Source organism: Castor canadensis, chromosome 9, assembly GCF_047511655.1.
Source record: "Castor canadensis chromosome 9, mCasCan1.hap1v2, whole genome shotgun sequence".
In the NCBI taxonomy this organism is placed as follows: Eukaryota; Metazoa; Chordata; class Mammalia; order Rodentia; family Castoridae; genus Castor; species Castor canadensis.
The window spans coordinates 8332641-8359015 of NC_133394.1; the positions used below are offsets into that span (position 1 = coordinate 8332641).

Here is a 26375-nt window from a genome sequence, read left to right on the forward strand (position 1 = left end):
AGCTATGGCCTGGCTTTAGTCAAAGTGGCAAATTCCCATGGCAGGGCAACCAAGAACATGACAGAGCAGCTTAGTGGAGCAGAGGGAAAGATGGGAAAGAGAAAAAATAGAGATGATGGGCTAAGCATCTCGCCATTTTAGAGGTGACGTGCCATTGTCAAGAAAATGACGATGAAGACTCCTGGCTGGAACAGTTGAGGGCTCCCTGGAAAGGTCACAAAGACCCACAGAATGGAAAAGCCTCCAATGAGCCCTCCCTCTCTTATCCTCTCCTCAGGGGTCCATTTATAAAGACTCATATTCCCAGCAGAAATAGAAATGTTGTGATCTTTTATCTGGCAGCTAAAAAGAAATAAAACCTTTTGAAAAATAAGCTTTTGTGTATTCTTTTAATATTTACAAATGTTTTTTCTTAGGCTACAAAGATTCCTAGCAAACCTCTCTCAGGTCAAGCACACTTTCCAGAAGCTCAGGGATTCTCTGCCTAAGGGAAAAAGAAGGAGTGCATACATTCATCCTCCCTTTCTTTTTCTTTTTCTTTTTTGAGCAAGGGTCTCACTATGTAACCCAAGCTAGCATCAAACTCATTATGTAGCCCAGATGGCCTGAAACTTGCAATCCTCCTCCCTCAGCATCCCACACTAATAGGGCAATGGATGTGTCACCACCATTCTTGGCTCATCCATACCTTAATGCTCTTTTTCTTGCATATTTTCCCTCAGATTCATTCCCTAAATTCCCATAATAAACAAATTTCCATATATACCATACCAAATGTAAATTTTCTTTGAGTGACATCTTTTCTCTACAGTTTTGCCTTTGATATTTCTTCTAACTTGATTTTATAGACTAGAAGTCTTTAACTGTAATCTGAAGCCTGGTCTAGTCATGTCCCCATCACTAGCAGAAACACAAGTGGTCACTGAATCCCTCTGCACTTATACTTTCTAAGCAGCTGAAGACCAGGTTGAATTTATAGAATATAAAGTTCATTCCCTGGAAAGTTCATTTTTTGTTAATTTTGGCAAACAAAGCTAATCCATAAAGATTTTTTAACAGAATTCTTTGAACACTTGGTTAAATATTTGCTCATGTAGCAGAGTACCCTAAGCTTATTTCTGTTTTTGCTTTGTTCTGGCTTTCAGAGGAAAGAATAGGAGCCAATGTTACAATCTCTTCTTCTGTCCTCCAAAGATGGGATTCTGTCCTCAGCCAGAAGACCGTACATCAAAGTACCTTCTGACACTTCCAAGTGTCACCAGGTTGGAAAAAAAATCATTCCAGAAGATAATTGCAAGGGTAAGTCATCTGGCCACTCTTCTGAATTCTAAAAGGACTGCCTGTGATCAAGTCAGACCTTCAGAAGGTCATACATGTTGACCATACTATTATGAAAGGCTTCATAAGTCACTATGTTTTATACCATTGACTTTTGCCAAAACTTTATTGAGACTTAACATCTGAACTTCAGGAGAGCATCTGCAGTGATAACATAAAGTTTAGGGTCAGTTGTACCTATCAACATTACTGACATGCAGTGCATTCATTCATTTAGCCAAAGTTTGTCGAATATCTTTCTATATGGCAGACATTATTGTAAGCAAAGGGACAAAGTTATCAACCACATGAAAAATTCATCTTCTCACGGAACCAAAAATTCAAGCAGCACAAGGCATAGAGGGTCCTCTCCTTGGAACATCGCTCACTCCAGACGCTCCCCAACCTTGTCAGATTAAATCAAAGTCTCCCCTTCAGAGACTTTTTCCCTCCTTTTCAAAGCAGGCCTCTTACCCCAATCACCTGCATTACTGTCTTTATCGTGAAAATGAAACATGTTCAGACTGACCAGTCTTTGCAAATATCATTCTTTATATATCCTCATCTAATTCTACAAAGAAATTAAGACCATTCATGGGTACTGGAAACATCTCCCAAAGAATTCCCTCTAAGTCTCTAGTGCAGACATTTCAGAGCGGAGTTGCCAAGACTGCCTATCATCCTTAAGAATACTTCTGATTTTTATGTAGCTTCAAACCACACATGGAAAGGGTTCCTGGCCTTCTTTTTTTGTTTTTTGGGTTTTTTTTTTTTTAATCAATTTTTCCTTTCCGGGGCATCTAAAAGAAATAGCTCATTAAAACAGGAAGACATAGTAATTCCTTTGGAAGACATAAATAAGTCTTAGGAGGCAGCCTTAACAGAGAAAGAAAATGTTTATTCTACCAAATCCTCATGTGAATTCTACGTTACTAAATCTCCAAGAACACCTGATTCATGAACAGAATAACACTGTCCCAAGCCAAAACTGTTTTTAATAAAAAGCAGAAACCTCTGGAAGTTCGTCTCAGATTTAATATCAAACACAGCAGCCACACATGAACATTCCTCCATAAAACACAAAACAGCATGGCATGAACAGCTGGGAGTCACCAGTGGGGAGTCAAGGGTACAAACAAGCAGGGTATCAGAGCCCTGGGAGGAACCAGGCCTAGCAAACTTAGAGGAAGCAGCCGATGGAAGTGAACCACAGAATAAACAACGTCCCCATAGAAAGGAGAAGGGGCACAAGATATCCTCTGACAGCCTGATCATCACTCCATCAAAATGCTGCCCTCCCTTAGTGACTGCTGAATTTGAAAGAACAACACAATTGTTCTTCAAGTTGAATTTTTATGCATAACTTGTAATACACCAAATGATATGGAGCCATCTTGGGAAAACAAGCACCAGCAATGAAATCAGCCAACACTGTCATTCTCATTTTGTAAGAAAAGTAGCACACAGCTAAGAGAGTCATAGAAAGTTTGATTTATAGATTTTCCTATAGACATTTGGTTCAAAGAGAAGAAAGATATCAAGGAGGAAAATGTAACTTATTCTTTCTAATGTATAGTAGAATCTGAGTTTCTAGTTGATTAGGAGCCATGTTTATTACCATTTTATGACATGTGGTAAAAGACTGAGTCTCATCATTATAAATCCAATTAGTTGGATATTTAGAGTAATTAAATTTATTCATGTTTAATCCCTTATAGGGAAATTTCAACAATTACAAGGATCACAAAGAAATACTTTTTACATGTTTTCATTGCTTTTTTTTAATGCTTTGGCATTTGTTACTTTATTAATAAACAGGAAATATTTTTAAAAGGTGCTCCATGACTAAGGTTCAGGAGTTAAAAAGAAGACCAAAAGGAAGAAAAAAAGGTGGAAGACTAATGTCTTTAGCAGGTACTACTGAGGTTACTTTAGTTAACATTTTTCAGTTCTGAAAGAAGAAAAAGAAGCCAAGTTAATAATTAACCACAGTATGCAAAAAAAGAAATTTCTGGACTATAAAGATACTAGCCACACACAGAGTCTATCTTTGTATAGTGCAGGTTACGATAACACTACCAAGATAATTTGAAAAACCATGAGTGTTAAATTCAAAGCACTCTACATGCTATCTTTATATCAATGAAAAACTGTCCAGACTTGTTTTGTCTTTTGTTTTGTTTTGGTGGGACTGGGCTTTGAACTCGGCTTTGTGCTTGCAAAGTTGGTGCTGTATCCCTTGAGCCATCATCCAAACCCACTCATGAAAACCTGACTAGACTCTGAGAACATGATTTGTATTCACTGTGGAGCAATAGTCGAGGCCGCCTTCCTCTTCCAATTAGAAAAAGAGAATTATAAGCTGTTAATAATAAAATTGTGTAGTAAGTGGCTGCTATTATCAATAGAACAAAATATAAGCTAGTGTATCACATAAAATGTAATATGTAATATCGTGACAAGTATCATAACTATCGCATAGTATCATGAATTAAATATCATAAACTAAGGGGTAATATGACTGTTCAATAATGCTGAATTATTGGGAAGTTAAAGGAAAAATCAAAAGCCCACCTCATACAGTGCTAAAACAAAAATCACACATAAGGTTGAATATAAAAAGGAAACCAGGGAAAAAAAGAAACAAAATATAAGTGAGATTTAAATGGGGATGCAGAAAAATTTAGGACTATAAACGAAATATACAAAAAGTGAACATTTATTATATTTAAATACAAATTCATAGTTCTGCAAGCTGAAATCATAAAGAAACTGAGTGACGTGGAAACTGGAACATGGAGGCTAGGGGTTTGATCCCCAGCACCACAAAGAAAACCAAAAGGACAAACTTTTTCAAATAATATAGAAGACACACAATGTATTTTTTACCTCTGCTCTTGGGAAAGAAGTTGATATCCTCACATTGGATAGCAATTTGGCAATACAAAAAATTAACTGCATTTAATATTATGGGTATCTTCTAGCAATCTATCCTATGAAAAATAGCTAGATGTCAAGATTTATATATGAAATATGTAATCCAGCATTATTGCATTAAGAAAAATTGGAAATGTTTTTAATACCTAGCAAGAAAATGACTAAATATTGGTACATCCTTCCAAAAAATATTATATCACCATTAAAAATGGTACTTACTGAAATTTTTGATGTAAGAAAATGGAATGAAATGAAAAAAGTGGTTTATAGCCAAACGAGCAGAAAGGGAGTTGACCTACTATCCTGCAAATCTGTACAACAGGACACTCTTCAAGGTGCCCTTCTGGCTAGAGATGCTGCAATAAGGACTCAGGCGAGGCATGGCACCTTTTGTGGGGGAGACAGACAATAAACCAACAGAAAGAATATAACACAATGCCTGGAGAGAAATGCATACCTACAATGTAACTCAAGTGGAACAGAGCACTACATACACAGACACTCATGACCGGGGAACAAATTATGAGTGAGCACCTTTATTTCACACAATTAAGAGACTATAGCTTGGGTTGTCTATTATTACAAGAAAAAAGGGAAAGCTGCATAATGTTATGCTGGAAATCCTGTGGAAATGATTTTTAATCCTATTTTAAAATGTTACTTTAACTTCTAATAAGGTACAGAATACAGAGAAATTTTTCTTCCTCTCACTTGGCTAAATGGATCAGTGGACCAAAACTGCTATGAGGAAATTTTGAGTCCCAGCTAATTAAAAATGGAGTAAATATTATGTGTCCATTTACTTAAAACAGGAACAAGAAAATCAGAATGTCCTATGCTTCTAGGTGATCCTGGTTCAGAAGGGAGAGGTAGAGGAGGTAGGGTTAAGAGGTGTGGAAATTCCACCCAGCTGTTGCTATAGAAATGGCAACAGTGTTGCCATAGAAACATCAACAGCAGTGGTGACACCATATTTGGAGAACAGGAAGTACCTACTCTGCTTAGTCCCAAGTTTGTATCATAAACTTGAAGGTTTAAAAAAGCACCTACTTATCTAACTGAAGCCGGCTCCCTTGCTGCAGTTCAAGGTTCAGGTTGTGGCTTGGCACAAAGTCAAACAGTCCCAAGGCTCAAAGAGCGACACCACTGAGCTTGACTAGCAGTTGCTTTCTCCCAACACTTGCCACTTGCTCATCTCTCCTTGGCAAGAGGACTCTGCATCAGGAGGATCAAAGAGCTAAACACTTACGTACATTTAAAACATATTTAACCTTCTTACCCATGACCCTGGGCAGCTACAAAACTGTATTTTGAGTCATGACTTTTACTTGCTATCTTTCTCACCCATTTTGTCATTTTCTGGCTGAAAAGCAAAACTTAATCATGTTTTCTGTATCACTTTCTCTTTGTCTTGTCTCGGGCCAGAATATAGGAAATGGAGATTTGATTGTTTGACAATATCAATAACAGAAAAACTAAATATCAAACCCCCCCCCAGAGATATCAAACCTATTTTAAGAGCCAGTGTATCTGTAAAGAAATTAGAGACAATAAAAAGCAGCTACTTCTTTATAATATTCTAACATTTCAGTATCTCTTAACTGTAAAGTTTCTGTTTTAATCTTGTAACCAAATGACCTTCAGTAAATGACTTGGAATAGATTACTTACTTCCACTAGCCTAAGACCCTCTTTCATTATCTGTTTGAGTAACAGCTTTAGAAAGTTGAATGCAGGCAAATGCTAATGCATTTGCACATTTTTAAAAGCGGTTTTATTCTACTCTCAAATGACTTGCAGGTCATTCCTAATGATTGCATTTTCCCCCCAGCTAATTTCAAGGTTAAAATCTTGCATGGCCATTTCTCTTAGATTTGTATTCAACAATATCAAGTGTTTGTACAGAGGACCAGAAAGTGATCTAGATTTTAACTTGTACATATAGACAAATTAATCCATCTCCATAGCTTCAATTTCTTGAAAAGGTTGGGGAATTTGATGGGCATTTCCCCTTCCAATTCTAACATTCCAGACCTTTGTTATTTCTTCTCTTACGGTGAAGCCTATGTGGTTTTAACCATGACAATGGATTAGTTTAATAAAGTGAACCATGTCAAAGTACAGAAGATAAATATGTACAGAACTATTTGCACAAACAGGCAATAAGAAATTAAAACAGCTTTGAAATTTAGAGGCATCATCACTTCCTCTGTTAACACACCCCTGAGCTAATGGCCACAGCAGCAGAATGTGAGGTGGGGAAGGAAAGATGGCATCATGGAAGCCAACAGAACTGATCTTTACAGGACGTGGGGCTTAGGATGCCTATAAAAAGCATTGTGTGATGGGCAGTGTAGCAGGCTCTAGAAACAACTTTGCCCATAGAATCAGGTATTCTTATCTTTTCTCTCTCATTTTGTGTTATATGACTACATACTAGTCATTTTGGGTTTTTTCACATGTTGTGATACATCTAAGTGTTATGCTATAAACTTAATTTCATGAGCAATTTTCCATATAGTGCTGCACAGCTTAATATATAAGCTGTATTTGATCACAGCATTAACTAGTGTGCACCATTATCGAGTATTAAGTTTTTGTCACAGAACCATTGGTTCCACTTCTATAATGATAAACAAGAAAGAGAGAATGTCCAAGAAAGACAAAATGGTACAGTAGTAAATAGCCAAAAAAAAAAAAATGTGATTTCAAAGACTACGAGTATGTTTCCTTAAAAGCCAATTACAAAAATATGTCTTTGTATTTTGTAAAACAATATCCAATGTCAAAGGTTAGAAATGCTGAACTCTGGGAATGAGATAAGTTTTGCTTCCCATGGCAAGGCGTTTTAAACAAAGGTGTCTTTTACCTCGTGATAATGAATGTGAAACCCAAGACTTGAGCAGTGCTGAAGAAAAGAAATAGCACACTCATGTTCACAAATCCTGATCTGATAATCCCCAAAGAGTTGCATGCAAGCTAATAACATGATGTTTAATAACAAAATTAAAAGCTGATTAGTTCATTATTAAATAAATGTCTACTATAAACACAGTATTGTCAGACACATCAGTACAATATCTCCAATTCTGTATGAGGTAAAGATTAGCATTCCTATTTGACAGTTGGGAAAAGAAGTAATATATACTTTGAAAGTTATTACAAAGACCTCTCCCTCTTCCTTTAGATAATCTGCATAAAATTATAAACAAATAAATGCAATCCTAACTTGATTGTTGGTGATGTCTCATCCTGTCAGAGAAGATCCCTCTGCATATGTCTATACTCTTGAGAAAAAGAATGAACCATATAGTAAAAGATTAATATAAACTTCTTGGATCGTAGAGGTTTACAGATCACTATACATCTTCTGTGGGCATACATGATAAAAGTAGTAAACAGAGTCAGGGATTCGTCATACATTAACAAGTCCTTAGCAAGCGTTATTAACGTTCCTCTGGTACACTCCAGGACACTCTATTTAATGTAACCTCATTAGATTTAATTCCTGGATATGACCGTAGGTCTTCAGATCTAATAACTAAGTTTCCACCTTGAAGATATCAATCTGACCTTTTTTACTCCATTTACCCATTCAAAATCCAAACTGAGATTAACTCAGGACACTTTCATCCTGCCTACTCCAATCATAGCAATATATGGACACTGGCCCCAGAATCTCTTTCTCCTTATCTGTGTCCTTGACACTTTTTTTAAGCCTCTCAGAGACAGATGTCCTGTTTGCATTTCCACTGCTTGGATTTGCCACCAGTGTGAAACGGTCTCCTTGTCACACTGGCATTTGTGTGTGATCTGCAAGACTCACAGGGCACGCTAGAGTTGAAAGGAAACTCAGGATCTGCTTCTGCACCATCCTTTTCTGTAGCTAACACTACATAAAGGGCAAGGAATATGGCTAAGGTCACTAAAGTAAATATTTCCAGAACCAGGACTCGAACCCTAGCCAGCTGACCCAAAATACAGAGTCATTTCTACAATGCCAGTGTGAATGTCGACACTTGGCAGTGCTAGTTGTCCCTAGCCGGGCTCATGTCCTGCACTGTCATTTGTGATGTCCCTCTCCTCATCACACCTACCCTCATCTAGAGCAACAAATTCTTGAAAATCAAATCTTATATTGTTTGAAATTTTTCAAATTCTGACCTAGAATTTCTAATTTACCATGAGAACTAACTAAGTCATTTTTAAATTTTATTTACATATGCCACTTCTCCCATCCCCAAGAACACAAGTCTGAAGTGTGGCATATGCCTGAGGACTGGTTGCTTTATATTCAGTAATCTAAAAATAGAATGACAATATTATAAAAATAGTAGGCCTCACTGTTTTTCAACTTGAATATCTCTAAAACAGTTATGAAACAATAATCCTTTTTAATTATATTTCAAAAATTCCAATGTATAACCAAATTTTCTTGCTTCAACACTTTTCAAATACAAATTTTAGTTTAAGTGAACTATCTTCTCATTAACTTAATGCCGTTTATTCTTCCTTTGGCCTGGGGAAACAGATGATAGAATGTTTTTCATTTTAAAAATGGAATACAACCCTATATTTTTTAAAAGAATATGTGGACACAATATTGATTCTTTTTTATTTTTTTTTCTGTAAGCAGTTTACCCTGCATCTTTGGGCTGAGACAGTATGGAATTATGGTCTCTTTGCCAGAATTTCTGCTTTATCCTCCATTACCTTGTCTGACTTTAGCAATGGTACAGTATAGGAAGCAATTAATTTTTCACAAACATTTTTTATTAAAAGTTAACATGCAAAAGAAGATTGAAAGGTGTCTTAATGGTCCACAACTATCTTTAAATAGGATATGTATCCCAAGAAGAAAATCCACTGAGCCTGCTGTCTAATTTATCTTTTTCAGGCACCGATTCTCATGCACCAGAGACTTGCAACAGCCCCTTCCCCACCCAGTCCCATTGGCTACTGGACAATCCCAAAACCTGTGATTGAGGCTAAGGCTCACCATAGCCCAAATCCACGTTCTGCTTCCATCTTGTGTATGACTCTTCTTCACAAAGCCTTGCTCACCTGAGCAAATAACACGTTATACCCTGAAACTGACAATTCTTCTAGGGCTTTGTGTATACCCATCCCTGACTCAGACATCCCCATTTCTCTGTTCCACTCTTCTAGGTCCCACTCTCTCTCACTTCCTTTTCTCTAACAAAGCCACTTCCCTAGTAAGCCATTAAACCACTTTGTACACATAAAACAGAAGAGACAAACTGTGTGTTAGAAAGAGTCTGAGCTCTGGAGCCAGAAAAACATGGATTATAATCCTAATTTCTTACTTTTCTTCTCTAAACTTTAGCTTTCTCCACTGTAGAATGGAGATAATACACACTAGGTTATTAAAAGTCATCTAAAGTGCTACCTTTATCTCATAATCCATCTATTAGGTAAAAATGTTGCTTGTACTTTTAATAAAGTTTTTATGTTCTTAAAGGAAGTAAAAATTCTTAAAAGCCATCTAGAAGTAAATGTGTGCTTGTATTCTCCTGTTTTATACTAACTTAGTAGCTTCTTTTTGAGAAAAAGCAAAAACAAAATGTTAAAATACATTATACAAAGCCAGTCAGATCAAGACCTTGTTTGTCAGATTCTGTAAAAGCATTTCTTGGTAAAATAGTGAACCTAAAAATAGGTAACTACAGTAGAAATGCAAACAGTCTAGCCATTATATCAGCATAATCAGCCAGCTGTGTGACAACCACAATGGGGTGTGGGCACACAAATATGTGATTCAAGAGGGAAAAAGAAACTGCCAAGAAATTCATTCTGATTGTGATGCGTGAGCACAGGTCACCTGGGGGAGGTTAGTGGCTATGAAACCAAAAGCAAACCTCATCATCTTCTGAGCCTTTTAACTGCTAGTAATTGGGTGCTTTGCTGACAATGCAGAACAACTTTTCAAGCTGATTAATAGGTCATAAGAGTAAAAAAGGCACACACACACACACACACACACACATACCATAAAACAACTACATTAGTCCTCTGGGTTTTTTTCAAAGATTATGAACACTCAAATCTTCAAAGGACATAAGTTTAGGTTGCAAATGGTGTTTGTATATTATTTGTCATGCTCATTAACGTTTTTGAATTTCATGGATTTTATCTTCACAACCTCATGAGAACTAGAATATAGGGATTATTACCTTTCATTGAAAAGTGGTAGGAAGAGATTCTGAAGCAATTTAGAGGTCTGTCCAAGGTTAAACACTTAGTCAAGGAGAGACAGGATTGGAATTTGATTTCCCGAGCCAGTACTATTTTCAATGACTCAGTAAGTAAACATATCTATAGTTCATAAAAAGTAAAGGAACTCTTCCTTTTTTCTGGGAAGTCTCAAATTCATTTGGTTTATTGCAGATGGTTATGTTGGTGATACGGTTTTAACTTGTGCCTATACAAATTCGTTTTCCTCAATGGACTGAAAAACTGTGTTGATGTTTGAATGACCAGAAGAAAATTATCAAATGGATTTCAGGGTACAACATGTGCAAATGCAATGACCTGGATATATCTTGTCTCTACCCATAAAAAAAACATGTGGTATTATTCTATTCCAGTGAGAACGTGGAATCTGCATGAATACTCAGCAGCAGCAGGCCACAAACTGCATTTCAGTGGCTTGTGAAGCTTTTCACCAGAATGTAAAATGTACTTATGAGCCACATTTGGGGCATAATTGGACTTCCAAACACAGACATCAAAAAGAATTGAGAGTACTTATTTGCGTAAAGAAGAGGGAAGCTACAAAAGTGTGAATTCAAAATCAGGAGGTAATCTAATGACTTATGTAATACTTCTGATTACAGGATTTATGGTATTTCTTTGTAGAGAAGAGTGGAATGAAAAGCCGAGTTATTGTATGAATGTGACTACTGCATAATCTGCTAGATTCCGGAAATGCTAACTTCGGAATCTGTGGTGTAAGGTATTTGATCCTTCATTTGGGTCACACCTATGAAAGTCATCTCCATCACTCTGCTTAAGCCACCCAACCAATAATTTATCTAAAGTGAAAAGGCCTTTAGTAATTAGAAGGCAGCTGATCAAGATAAGCAAGTAAAAAACGTGTGTGGGAGGGTGGGGAGCCAGTTTCTCATCTTACCTTATATGAATTACTGCTACTTAAACATCATAAGATTTGTGCAAAAATAGATTGCATAGTTAAAAATAGATTAGATGGTCTCTAAGATTCCCTTTAATTCTGAAATTGTGTGATTCTGTCATTCTATTACTCATCACACCGGTTGTGATCTCTTATAAAAGGAAAAGAAACAGGATAAAATTAAATTGGTTATTTATTGCTCCTACAGCATGCATTTATCATTCTAGATGCCTAATATAAACTTCAATCAGATTAAAATTAGAATTTAAGAACAACTAAAACAAAAGGAAATGAAACATTCAAAGGTAGTATCCTTCCAATTTTGCCTCATAATGGGGTTAGAATAATTAAAATTAAAAAAAAGGGCTTCCACAAAGCACATGAAGAATTAACCATGATAAAATATTATAATATAATCCTATAATTTCTGCACCACTTATTTGACACTTCAGCCTTCCATGGACAAAATGTCTCTGAGCCAAATGTATTTTTTATGCATATGTGAAGCTGAGAAATGCAAAAATTTTGATCCCAAGGTACATCAACCACATGTTCCATTAGTGAGAAATGTTCAGAATGAGCAAAAGCTAAGAAGAGCAACGTGGTGACCTTGGGAGAACCAACTCTTCTCTGTGACATCTAGCCAAACACCGGCCTTCTGTCTGCCTCAATGGCCCCCAAAGTACAATTACACTCCTATTGTGAAACACACTTAAAACTGGATTTACCAAACTTCACATTTCCAGAAGAAAAGCACAAAGTAGGATGATTTTAACTTAGGTATCAATCATTTCAACAACTGAAAAGTTGTGTCACATTTTAAGATAATTCTAAAGATGGGTGTTGTCATTAATAAGGAGATGTCTCTTTATGCCAAAGGAAAGATTTTTGTAAACTTGGATGCAAATTCAATCTTACAATTTACATTACTTGTGGAGCTCATTAGCTATTTTTGAATCTCATCTATTTTATCCCTCTGAGAGCTATAATAAGGATTATTACTGTCCATGTAAAAATGACAAACAATGGTTTGGAAGCAATTTCCCTCATAAAGGAGTTGGAATTCTTAAAATTCTCTATTTGGAGACTTTATTTTTAAGAGATTCATTTGGGAAATACTTCTGTAAATTAAATCTGTGTAATAATCTAGACTTTTCTATATGCACTTATTTATAGTGCAGTGACAGTCTATGAAAGTTAGCTTATATAACAACAAATATCACTTGAGTATTTGTAATAGAAATTTGGAAATATTGTGACACTGTAAACTATATTACCTTGTATTTAAATGTTTTTTGCTTCAATCCACATAAACAGAGTCAAAACATTCTGTGCTACTTTCTAGTAAGTCAGAAATCTATAAGACATATAAAGAGGAAGATTTGTCTTTCATAGAAGGCTGTGTCCTTAATACCAAAATGCAAGACAAATCAATCTTCAGTTTCTTGTCATGCAACTTTACTATAACATATTTAGGTAGGATTTTTTTCATTTTATTTTGGTGTCTTTTTAGCAGATCATATAAAACAGTAAAAGAAATAAAACAGTCAAGAAGGAGTTCATACATACGTACTAAAAGTCTAGGACTGCCACAGCTAAATGGAATGCACACAGCAGGACTGTTTGGTGACCTCTGAGGACAAATCATATGGATTACACAGCCTTAAAGATCTCTGGGCATTTTTTCCCAACCAAGTTTCTCGGTTTCTGAGTTATCATTGGTACAAGGTGTGATGACTTTGAGACATCAATTAATACAAATTGGAAGCCAGCAAGGCATTAATTAAACATGACATTCTGATTATTTAAACCCTCTATTACAGTTGATTATTCAGAGCATGTTGATAGTCTGTTCTTCAAAAATGACTGATGATATCAAGCTTTAGTACTTCCTCTAAGTCTATGGTTCCCAACTCTTCAGAACAGAAGGAATAAATGAAGTGAGAAGAGCACAGGAACGAGTCTAATAGACAAACTGACTAATCTCAGACCCCCAAGGTCAAAGCAAAGCAATTCATTTGTTAGCTTTCATCAACACAAGACATGATTTATCAATGTAAGAATAGGATTACAAACATTATACATCTCAATGATAGGTTCTTTGCACTGTGAAACTTTCTGAAAAATGACAGATTGTATATTCCCCCACAAAAGGAACATCATAAGACAAAACTCATTATTTGCAAAGACACTTTGACTTTTTTTAACAACTATGTAAATATTTATTACTACCATGCATGCCATTTGGAGAGATAATATTTTAAAATTTTAATATTCCTTGGTATTCTATGACCTTCATGAACTAAACTTCAGACACTCATTCCCTTAAAATACTATCCTAATTCCAATACATCTATTTGCAGAGCCAGTTTCCATACTATAGGAAATTATTAAAGGCAATATTCTTACGTGATATAGAAGTTCATTGGCAATGATTATGCTTGAAAGATTAATACCCCCATAAATCTAAAGCTACACTTAGAAAAGAAAACATTGCAAGAAAGGCCATGGGAAAATTTCTCAACATCGTAAATGTAATCACATAAGCAGAGAGTTTGTCCAAGTTTCTCGCTCACTTGTTATAACACCTAACAACATTCTATAAGACATGCCTAGAATGGCAGCTCAGAAATTCATTTCATGGAGTAATGTTATGTAATTTCAAAGATTTCTCAAAATGAAATTGCACAGAAAGGGTAGTCCACTTAGATTGTGAAAGTTTACTTTACAGTCTACTTTAAATCACATTACTATTTCACTGACCTAAACCTAAATTAATTATTGCTTTCTCCATTAGATCAATGGAAAACCAATCCAAACTTTAGGAAAATTTTATTGCCTACGTGGAGGAGGACAGTAAAAGGTTTGTATCTCAGGCTGATGATTCATTCCACCAGCTGCCAGGAAGTTGCATGCTGGACACACCTGGACAAAGGCCTCCGTGACTGGTTGGGAAACACATCTATCTTGGCACGTCACAAAGGAGATGGGAATCATAATTACTCTCCTTGTAAGTATAGGTATTTTGGAACTGTGTCTGCCTACAAAATAATACAAATTACACATCTGGACTAGAGCCACGCAATTGTACCATCTGTTCTTCATGTCCAACCCTAAGAGTTTCCCAAAGTATTCAATGCTTTAAAAATAAAATTCAGACTTAAAAGGCCTAAACTCGTTGTTAACATGCCAGGGGGTATCATTTTAAAAGTTAAGACTAATAAAATTGCTCAAAACCCTGAGTTACTGTGTTTGATAAATATATAACACATTAACCTTTACTGTACATTAAGGAAATACTGTGGATTTCTGATATTTTAATTTTGGGGAAATTATTGTGCTGGCTAAGTTTTACACAGTCTTGAACCTCTGATGCCAGGTGCAATGGTGCATGCCTGTCATCCCAGCTTCTTGGGAGATGGACAGCAGGAGAATCAAGGTTCAGTGCTAACTAGAACACAACCTAGCTGAGACCTCATCTCAATCGTTAAAAACTGGGGGTGATGCTACCTCTCTGTCATCCCAGCTACACAGAAAGCGTAAGTAGTAGGATCACAGTCCAGGGTAGACCCAGCATAAAAGCAAGACCCTCTCTCAAAAATAACCACAGTAGCCAGGTGCTGATGGCTCACACCTGTAATCCTCACTACTCAGGAAGCAGAGATCAGGAGGATCAAGGTTCAAAGCCCTCCTGGACAAATAGTTCACAAGACCCTACCTCGAAAAAAACCACCACAAAAATAAGGCTAGTGGAGTGATTCAAGGTATAGACCTTGAGTTCAAACCCCAGTACCTCAAATAAAAAAATAAATAAATAATAACCAAAGTAAAAAAGGCTGGGGATGTGGCTGAAGTGGTAGAGTTGCCTGCCCAGCCAGTGCAATGCCCCAAGTTCAAACCCTAGCAAGTATATATATACACACATGCATAGCATATAATACATATAATGTCTGAACAAAAATGTATCAAAACCTTTCTTCAACCTGTCTTAGTCTTACTCTTTACACTGACCTCAACATCTGGATGGCTGTGTTTTGTTTTGCTGTTTTGGAGACCACAGCTGTATAGCTGAGGCTGGTCTTGAGCTCACTATGTAGCCCAAGATGCCTCAAACTCACAATCTTCCTTCAAAAACCTCTGGAGATTCTTCTTCTCTCCTGAGAAGTTCCTTAGTTTAACACCTTAAAATAATTAAAAGTTTCCTAGATAGATTCAACAAAGCACACAAAATCATGAATTCCAGAAATTGAACATATTTCATCTAATATACCGTGCAAAAATAATCCAAGTCTGTTTCAATTGCTAGTTTTCAATTATTATGAAATTCATGTATCTTATGTGCTTTTTCTAATCTAAGATGTGGATTTGTGTTCTCTAAATATAAACCTTCAATGAAATCTGTAACAAGATCTTAAAATGAATATTCAACTTTGGTACTGAAAATTTCGAGAGTCAGTTTCATTAAAATGTGCAGTAATTTTACAAACTTCTCTCAAAAACACCGAGGGAGGAAAATTGTTGGTATCTTGAAACCTAGAAACCATTATTATGTGAATAGCAGTTTACTTTGCTCTAAAGAAACAAAATACCCACTATAACAATAGTAATAGTAACAGCAACCAAACAATTATGCCTAGATTAAGAAGTGGCAGCCAGTAATCGAAATATTTTATGCATAATCTAAGTATTTTATACTAAATGTTTTATAGATAACCCAGATATTTTACACATTTATCTGTACACAATCCAGTGAGGTACAGGTGTCACTATTTCCATTTTTTTAAATAAAAAAATTATTTGCAACAGAAAAGAAACCCTCACTGAATCAAGGCGTTACTATCACTCTTCCTTGGTATTTGTACACTGAACCATGGGAATTGTGAGTGTGTGAAACTAAGAAATGAAATTAATTTAAGGAAGAGAGAAGGAGAAAAAGAGAAGTTTTGGCACACCACTATGGTAGAATACATAAGAAATTCGGGGTGGAGTAACACTGGCATAGTTTGGAAATATATTTAATGTCACAATACAATGTGTAGATGGCAAACTAAAATGATGTCAGAAGGAAGCGTACATTATTTCTGCACCACTGATGTACCATATAAAAATTATTATATCATAGGTCAAGTCCACAAAGCTATAATCTGCCATTTTTTCATAAGGAATATTCTCTTACATTATAACTTAGTTAACTGGCCTCTTTAAAATGTTTTTAGATTCAAAGTCACAGGCATGAACCACAATTACTTCTTTCACGTAATAGAATTCAATGAACATTTTATAGGAGATCTAGTAAAAGTTGTATTGTCTCTATGTCGCCACTGTACACTAGTTATTCTAAAAAAACTAAAATTCCAGGTTAGCCTGTTTCTGTCTCTAATCAATGGGGTTGCAGTTGTAAGGTAGGTTATCATCTCCAAGTAATGGTAACCATTAATGTAATGATTCCTGGTAAACATGTGTTCTCTGCCTCCAACTCCAGTTATGACAGTACTGGTGTAAATTGGTCATATTTCTTAATAAAATAGCTTTCTTCATGTTGAAATTACATGTTGATTTGCATAGCAGTTAAATCAGAGACTATGAAACGTCATTTTAACATCTATTGTGGGCTCATGCGTTCTAAACTCTGCCATCCCTAGTACTTGGCCAGATGTAATGAGCTTACTATCTCCCAGATATACCTGGGGCCAGCATTTCACAGCTCTTCTTCATGTGAATTGCCAACTCTAGGCAAATTCCCCATGTTCAGACTATTTCACATTGTCTCACTTTGTACTTGTTCTTTTTCCTAGAAAAAAAAACAAATCTCCCCCCCCCCCAAAACTTCCTCTCTCTCTCTTCTCTTCTCTCCTCTTTTTCTCTCTTCCTTTCTCAAATTTACCTGGAGAACATTTTCTTAATCATTTGAGACTCTTTATAGGCAACACCTCCCTAGATAGAGTTAAGTGCTTCTCATTCTTTCTCTCCCAAACTGAGTAAGTAATCTGCTACAGTATCAATCACGCTGAGACGTTTATTTTTTACACATTTGACTCATAAAGCACATCATAAAATACCTGAAGATAAGACTCATTCATCATGTAAGATGCTCCAAACACAATGGTTGGAACATAGCTGATGTGCAATAAAAGTGAGGTGAATTAAATAGCTTTATGGTTTATATTTTATACTATACTTCTTAAATTTTCCTTCTTTCATTCATGGAGCTATAGGTTGTTTTTTCTGTACAAAGTCAAATGTTAATATAAAAATAGTTCATTTTTCTTAGTCCATTTTAGAAACAATAGATAATCTGTCATCAAGTTATCTAATTATGAAATTGTTACTTAGGAAAGGTAGAATAATCGCTCAGCTTCCAAATTTACAAATTCCTGTAACATTCTGAGGTAGTGAAGTCCTTTCATAGCTAATTTTCCCATTAACTGTGATATTTAATTGAATAATTGCAAAAACAGTAATATTAGAAATAACCACCTTTTTCATTTCAAGCTATACTTACAGGAAGCTGAGAGTCCATGCTAAGTTATATGTATATGTTTATGTGAGATAGGTTACCTAAAATACAACTGCATTCTTTTCTGCATTCAAGTTATAAGGCAATTTAGTATCAAATACAGAATATACACATTTTTACATATAATATAATAAAGTCGATAAATTTTATATGCCTAGGAGAATAATAATAATGACAATGGTAAAGTAAACCGTTGACACTGAAATCCCTCTTTGAGTTTACTTTTTCAACTAGATAATCTCAAATTATATTCCCCACAAAAATTTCAGAGTAAATATGGCTACTTACTTTTCAGGATTTTCTACTTCTTCAGTAACAAAATTGAGGTAAAACCTGAGAATATACAGATAAATTACCAATGATTAACATATTTTACCACTGCAATCCAAAATTTTGCATTATAACATTTAAACTTGAACTCGGAATTATGAAAACATCATTAAAATATTTGTAGCAAAAAGAAAACATCCAGCAACTAGAAATTTCCGCAAATCATTTTCTATGGAACAATAACTTGTGAAGTGCTTAAAATGTGTCAGACACTAGGGTTACGAGAAAAAAAATCCATATTCTCTCTGCACAAGGAGCTCACAGGTTACAGACCGACCCACACAGTATGGTGATAGAGCACTGGAGGCAGTGTTGGAGCCAGAGCAAGAGGACCACAGATAGAGCTAGCCCTTCCTGGAAGCTTTCCAGAGAAGGCATCTCCTGACCTGAGCCTTGCAGGACACTTGAGAGCACTGATGAGGTGGTGTGAGGTCATGCCAGAACACATACAGTACATAAACACAGAAGTGTGGCTAAGTGGTTATGCACACAGACAGGTGCAAAAGTTTAGTATTCTATAGGTCAAAGGTGGCAGAGGGTGTGAGAAGAAAACTAACCTACAAGGTGACCTTGCCCTCCTGTAATCCAAATTTTAGAGAGAGAGACAGTGGATCTAAACTTCTAGTGCTATGTAAGTATAGCAACAGTATCCCTCAGACAAAGGAGCTGTTATTGACTTCCTAACCAAAAACACAGTGCACAAGTTAACCAAAAAGAGTATAAATAAGTATGTCTTATACATTTAAAAATTACTACATTTCAAATGTTCTACCAAAAAAGTAGCATTTTTGGTGATGGATATGTTAGTGTGATTTAATTATTCTGCATTGCATTCATAACTCATAACATCACTTTGAACCCCAAAGTGTATATAGATATAATTTACTCCTAATTAAAAATAAGAATTAAAAGATAAATCCTCAATTCATACTTCTTTCTTTCAGGTCATTGTTTTCCAAATAATCCCAATTTACATAATTATGAAGTTATCACTTTTTGTTTTTGTATATTTAGGCAGTTAATTTTAGACACACTGTTAACCATTATATCATAAATTGTCAACTAAAAAGCAGGAATATCTGAATATTTCTCAAGTCCACCACATTGTCCCAGGCCTTTTAAGTGACAAGAAGTATTCTGGGCACACAGTATTTCACTTTCAAGTACCAGAGGATTGCAAATATGGCCCCAATGTCAGGGTAAGGTCAGGTCCTAGAGAGACTTCACCCTGAGACTCTACCCACCCCACCTCACACAAGAATGTCTGGAGCCCTGCATCCTCGACTTTGTTTCCCAACCAAAAGGGACTGCTGGAGATCTTTAAATGTCTCAAAGCCCCTTCTTAAGTCCCCACAAGGTGAGGCTATGGCAAACTCCATCCTTAAATAAGCATGGAGGGAAAACTGGATCATGAAAATGGCAGCCTAAGAGATCATTATGAAAAGAGCTGAACTTGAAAAGAACCTGCTACCTCTTCATTTCATAGGCTTCGGAAATTTGCACAAAATAAGTCTTACTGTGAGCATTCTTTCATGTTACTTTTCCTTCAAAGGTAAAAACAACCTTTTATATATGAGTACAGGAGCACAGGTTCTGAAGGCACAAATTCTCCACAACCTAAAACCCAATGGACAGAGCACGAGACCTTGAGCTCAAACCCTAGTACCACTGAAGAATAAATTAATAAATAAATAAAACCAAGTGTCTGGCATATCAGCCCACTGGTCTGCAGTACACTTAAAGTATCTCACAGTCTAAGAGAAAGATGAGGAAACCTGTCTTCATAAGAACCCTCTTTAAATTCGTACGTAGGCAGTTGCTGTTCAAGATGGTCTGCAATTCCAAGGATTATGTTTTAGGTAGACATATTTGAAAATTTGAGGAAACAGTAGGAACAAGGGTGATAGAAGAAGTTTGTAACCAAAGATTTCTTTTAGTGACTAGAAAGATAAATTCTGGGTTTATTTTTTCTTTGTGTGTGTGTGTGTGTGTTACTGGTGTTAGCACTTAGAGCCTTTTACTTGCTAGGGACATGCTCTACCACTTGAGCCACACTTCTAGCCCTGGAGAGTTAAGATTCTAAAAGTAGAGGTTATTATTATAGGTAGGAAAACAAGCAACAGTCAGTTCTTCTATCTGAAATACGCTCTCTGAGACAAATTTGATGTATTTCTTACAAGCCTGAGGCAACAGGAAGTATGAGAAAAATGCAAACAATAAATAAATAAGCACCAGAAAAATCACAAGCATTAAGGAACATTTCTAAACTTCTTATATCAAAGATAACCAGTTCCCTCTTAACAGTTGATTTAGAAATTGGTCTTTGCCAACAGTATTAAAGCAAGAGGGGAAATATGAAAAAAAAGAGCACAACTTCAAATACTTTCATGGCTCTAGAGAATAGAGGAAAGGAAAGGGCTTGGGGCCGGGAGGGGACGAGGAAGGAGAAAGCTGCTCGTTTGGTATACACGTTCTCCTCACATCCTGTGGGAAGCACTCCTCTGCGCAGTCCTGCTCTCTGGGACTGAGTGCACAGTTCTCTCTTTGGCTTGCACCTTCTCAAGGCCCTGGCAAATGTTCACAAGACCCATTGTTCCAGCTCTTCTGTGCTTGTGCACAAACACTAGCAGCACATTCCAGCACCCAGCCATGTGCGTTATTTTCTAAAGAAACTCATTCTTTAGATTTGATGTGACACAATGGTACAAAATAACCCCAGCAGGTGCTTTAGAAAGGCTAAATCCATTGAGGATAAGATTTTAAAGGTAGAAGAAAAAAAAAAAAAGACACTGAAAAACTATTTTCTATCATACAGTTTTAAAAAAAAAACTCCCATCAAGCAATATTTAGTTTTGGATCAGGATATAGGATTGAAATTGGCTGAGATCCCCAGGGCCACAGGGGGACTGGCAGGTGTAGTTCTCTGAATGCAGGCATTGACAATAATTTTAAAGTTGTTCTGACCCAACTCTGTGACCTGGCTGGGGTAATGATTTCTTTTCCCTTAATCATGATTCTGTGAAGGAGTTTTCATCATTCTGGAAAGGTTCTGTGCTCCTCAGAGCCAAAGGTTTACTCTGTTCAGGTTCCCCAATGTTGGGTAGCCTCTTGTGCTTCCGTGCTGCTTGTTTGCAATGCTTCCTTTTATGTATTTATTATCAAACACTGTCCCGGCAGCAGTACAGGGAATGGTGGCTCACCCAGAGTTCACATTTCCAGTTCTACAACCCTCGTAAGTATATCATGAATGATGGAGCAGTCAGATAAGCCTGGGTCACATTTGCAAAGTGAATAAATGTCCTTCCCTTTGGAATTCTTTGAACCTTCTTCTTGTTCTATTTACATCCAGAAAACACCTTTTCCTCTGGAATGCCAAACTAACAGACTCTTTTTTCCTCAACCCAGCTTTCTTTTTCTAAAACTGATAGCCACAGATTAACAAGCAGATTACTTCCACCTCATCACAAAGCAGCATTCAGGTAGCATAACAACCCGTTATAGAATCACACTTACTTATCTGTCCCCGACACAAGCCACTCATATCAGATAACATCCCGTTTAAAGTCCTGGACTTAGTTCCCAATACAGTGATTGAACCCTCAAGAATATAAGGAAATCAATGACTTCCTGCTCTTTGCAATAGGGATTGTAAGGTAAGTATAAGTGAAGGTTCACGTAAACCCCTTTCACTCTGTAAAAAATAACATTTTGGGTTCAGCATCAATAAAATTCAGTATTAACAAGATAATTCGAAATGAAAAGAGTCTTTATACACAGAGAAATCCATCACCCCTCAAAAGCCTCAGAAGTGGGAAAAATTGGCTCTACATAAAGCAGGTGACCTGAATATTCAGTGCTGGGTAGTGGAGGAAGGAGGAAGGCAGAAATATTTGAAGATTCTGTGGGAACAGATGCATGGAACTCACAAGCAAGAGAAGCTTCATTCAACAGAATTAATAAAATCTTCTTTGCAAAGATCCCCACATTCCACTTTCCTGATGGAGTGCTCCAGGCTCCCAGCACTGGGCTATGGCAGAAAGCTTTTGCTACCTCCCCACTTTGCTCTATGGCTCCCAGTGACCCTCTCAGTAGCTTGGCTGCTGCCCCAGGGTGTCGAGCCCTGATCCAAGCTGAATAGCCAGGGAGAGTTTTTTTTACCTCTAACCTTGTGATCACACTGGGGCTTTTCTCTGCCTAGCACCACATTGTGCTTTGGACAAAAGTAAAAAGACTTCAAAAACATGGAATGATTCAAAACTAATGCTTACACACAATGGTTGTAAAAATATCCTGGGAATATACAAATATTTTACACTTATCTCCTTAGAGGTTCAGTCTACAAGCAGCCTTTGGACATATTTTTGCATCAAAGCCATGTGAAACTATAAGTGGCTACACTCTCTTAATTCTCTCCCAATGTTATATTGTCGTAATTCAGTGAGAATAATAGGATACAAGCTCCATTTGTTTTGAAATATATCTTTACATTCTCTGCACTAGCTGGAAGGTAAGAGCCTAAAAACTAAAGGAATGAAAGGAAATTATATTTGTGTTAGAAAATGCATTTACATAATTTTTGAGCTAGTGAAGTTTCTTGATATTATTTTTAGGTACAGAACATTTTCACAGCTAAGCTGTGTAAGTTTTATAAATAAATAAAAAGCAACATTGCCATTGTTTATTCCAAAACAAGAGATGTTTATTATCTTTTTTTATTTGCAGTGTTAGGGTTTGAACTCAGGGCCTACACCTTGAGCCACTCCACCATCCCTTTTATGTGAAGGCTTTTTTTCTAGATAGGATCTTAGGAACTATTTGCCCAAGCTGGCTTTGAACCATGATCCTCCTGATTTCTGCCTCTTGAGCAGCTAGGATTATAGGAGTGACCCACCAAAGCCTGGTAAGATTGTTAATCTTACTACAGTGGTTTTGATATTGAAATAATAATTTTTTACCTACAGGGCTTTCCTGAAACAGTCATGTCAATTAAATCTTACAAGGTCAATAAAATTTAGTTAGGAGAACGTCAAGCCCCTGCACAAGGTAAGGTATAAGTATTATATTCTAAGACCTTAACCAGAACAGAAGGTATCACAGATAGACATGCATCAAAGGAAATGTATCCACGACATCATGATTTTAGTCATCTTTGTGCAAATTTTTGTTTTCAGATATGGGGGAAGTGTTAAGGAACTTGTGAGGTCCTTCAAATTGTTACACATTTTTTTGTTTGGAAAAGCTGATTTTATTATCCTGGTTTCTCCTTTTCTGTCTTTAGAGCACCACTTTAATCTCCTGGGAACATCTTATTTATTTCTACATCAGAATTATGTCTTTCTCATGAGAAAGTAGAAAAAATTCATTAATCATTATTTTAAGTAATCTTGGAGCTTCACCTGAAAGACCTTTTGACAAGCCAAGTGCTAATCTCTAGTACCTCATGGCACTATTCTGTCCTTACTGATACATAAGTATAACTGATTTACCTGGGCTCTTAAAACCCAGCATTTGTTTGTTTTTTTTGACACTGGGCTCAATCTAGTAGTGACCTTGACTGTGGTGGGGCTCAGAAAATAATCATCCAAAGTCTGGTGCCTCGTCACACTGAGTACTTTGAACTAAAGGAAACTGGGAGGGCATCAGAACTAAGATCTAGCTGACCTTGTCCCACCCTTCTTTCTCTTGCTCCTTTTTCTCCCTTCTCAAAGTAAGCCACAGAAACTAGAATTCCTCTTCCCCACAGTGAGTCACAGAACCTCTTTCCCCCAAAGCAAGCCATAAACCTTACAAATATTACTTAACCTTTCTCCTGCCTTTCTGTACAGAAGCTGATGAAATTCTCTGACTGACCTTGTCCAGCAACAGATGAAAAGACCCTTTTCCCAGAGGGGTGAGCCTATACCCAGGAGGAAGAAACACTACACCGAGAAGCCAAGCGGAATCTGAACAGACAGGCCACACTGGGTTTCCCCTCTTGATCTAGCACCATTGCATCAGACCCTTTTCCATAAAAACACAGTGTTCCCTGGGCTTTTATGTCTTTATTTCTGAAAGCTCCCGTGTCACATAAAACTTTGATTAAATAATTACTGTGCACAGGATTTAACGCAAACCTTACATTGTAGGGTTGGAAAGGTGTGATACTTTTCTCACCCACAGCTCACAGCTGACACTCCTGTAACAGAAGACAGGTTAACAAGAGAAAGCCGTAATCAATCTATTTGAAGTTTCTGGAAGTATCAACTTACCAGCCAGCATATGCATACATTCCATAGTAAAAAGCCAGCGGCAACCCCATAATACTCGCATCTCTTCCTGAAAAGGCATCTTTAAAGTGCTGTGTTTGTCCTACGATTGGAATGGGAATAGTTTAGAGCTTTGCACAGAATTGCTTATTATTGACTATAGCCATAAGCATGGGAGTAGGGAGGAGAACCATGTTGTCTGAGGTCTGGAGTTCTTACTCTCTGCTCATTGTCAACTTTATTAACACTGTTCCCATTCTGCAGGAGTCCCAAAGTACACTGATCACCATCTATACTACTTCACATTTTGCTTTTTATAAAGTGATAGCCAGAATGAAAATGACATTTAAATAAAACAGTCCCTTGTTTGAATATGCATCTATTTTGACCGTGAAAAAAGACTAAAGGATTTTCTATAAACTGTACTTTTAAGTGTATGAAAGAATTCTTGTAAATGAAGAAAATGTATGAATTGGTAAGAAGTGAAAACAAATATCCAAGTGTGTAACCTTTGATGAGGAGGTGGCAAAAAACTCCAGATTCACCGAATTATTTAATTATTAATTATTTCTGCTTTCTGTCTATTCCTTATAGGGCACTAGACACCTATCTGCTAGAACAGGGGCTGGAAAACTGCAGAGCAAGTCTGTCTCCCAAGTCACAAACCTCTTTTGTAAGTAGAGTTTCACTGGAGCACAGCCATGCCCGCTTATTTCAGTGCTATGGATGTCACCCAAGATAGCAGCAGAGTTTGGTAACTGCAGCAGAGACCATACTGCCCACAAGGTTGAAAATATTCGCTAGTTAGTCCTTTGCTCAGAAAATCTATTGATCCTATGTTGTTGAATGGCATAGTTTTCTTCTAGAAACATGAAAAAGAAATTGTACTGACTTCCAAACTAAGTTTTAACAAATTTTGCATCAATAAGTGGGTTGATGCAACAAGTGGCTTGCTGGTCACATTTTTTTCTATTTTGTAAAGGGAAGTGGACTTTTTTCTTGAATATCTTTTGCATAGTATAAAAAGTTAGGAATTCAGATTTACTTCAGTCAGTCAATATTTAAAATCAAGCAGAAAAAGACCTTATTTTCCAAAGAAAACATCACAGTGAGATTACCCAAACAGGAAATGACTTTGTTTCAAAATCAGACATTAGATAAATAACGAAAAGGGGAAGAGGCAGGAGGGGGATAGATGGTGTGTGAGACCCTCTCTTCCAAGGCAAATCTCGGCTATCGCCTCATTGACAGATCCAGCATTTATGGTGATACAGTGCGAGCATGGGGACCCAAAATGGAGAATGTTGAGTTTTCGCTACAAAGTTTTCCTCCAAAGTAACCACTTTCCAAAATTGTAGTTCATTTTAAAAATGATTCGGTGATTCAGAAATGCCCATTTGACTAAAACATCTCTGTGTCTTTATAGAAAAAAATCATAAATACTGGGATTCAGATTTTAAAAATTAGTTGATTATTCTTTTATCAAACTCTGTAGTCTCCTTGGCCTACAGAGACAATATTCCTCAGAGTACAGCAATGAATAATCAATAAGAGGAAAAAAAAAAACTGTAAAGGCTGAGTCACAAGCACAGATCTTCAAAAGTGCCAATTTTAGAATATTACAAAAAAGGGTTGCTTTGTTTCTAACCTTGAGGAATACTTTGGCTGTATAACAGAGGTCTCAGGAAGATGAAAGTCATAATATTCAAAAGAAAGTTCAACAAGTCCTCATAAGTGAATACACATGTTCAACTATTTTCAGAATGTGATTAGAGTAGAAATAAATGCACAGCATGTGTAAGTGAAACCTATCTCTTCCTGGAGTCTCAGATTAATATGAAAAATATATGATCATGTTAGAAATAAGGAAAGTCATG

The 26375-nt window shown here is 36.5% G+C and overlaps 1 protein-coding gene across 6 annotated transcripts in view; it reads right to left on the reverse strand.

The window, feature by feature from the left end:
• The window catches only part of Slc7a11 (solute carrier family 7 member 11), an 85704-nt gene that overhangs the window by 31346 nt on the left and 27983 nt on the right, over positions 1-26375 (reverse strand). For all 6 annotated transcript variants that reach the window (XM_074041177.1, XM_074041176.1, XM_074041174.1 and 3 more), the window contains 2 exons: positions 24502-24601; positions 18212-18256 (listed from right to left, as the gene is read on the reverse strand). In XM_074041177.1, the coding sequence (XP_073897278.1) occupies positions 18212-18256; positions 24502-24601 (145 nt within the window). The remainder of the gene's footprint in view (positions 1-18211; positions 18257-24501; positions 24602-26375) is intronic.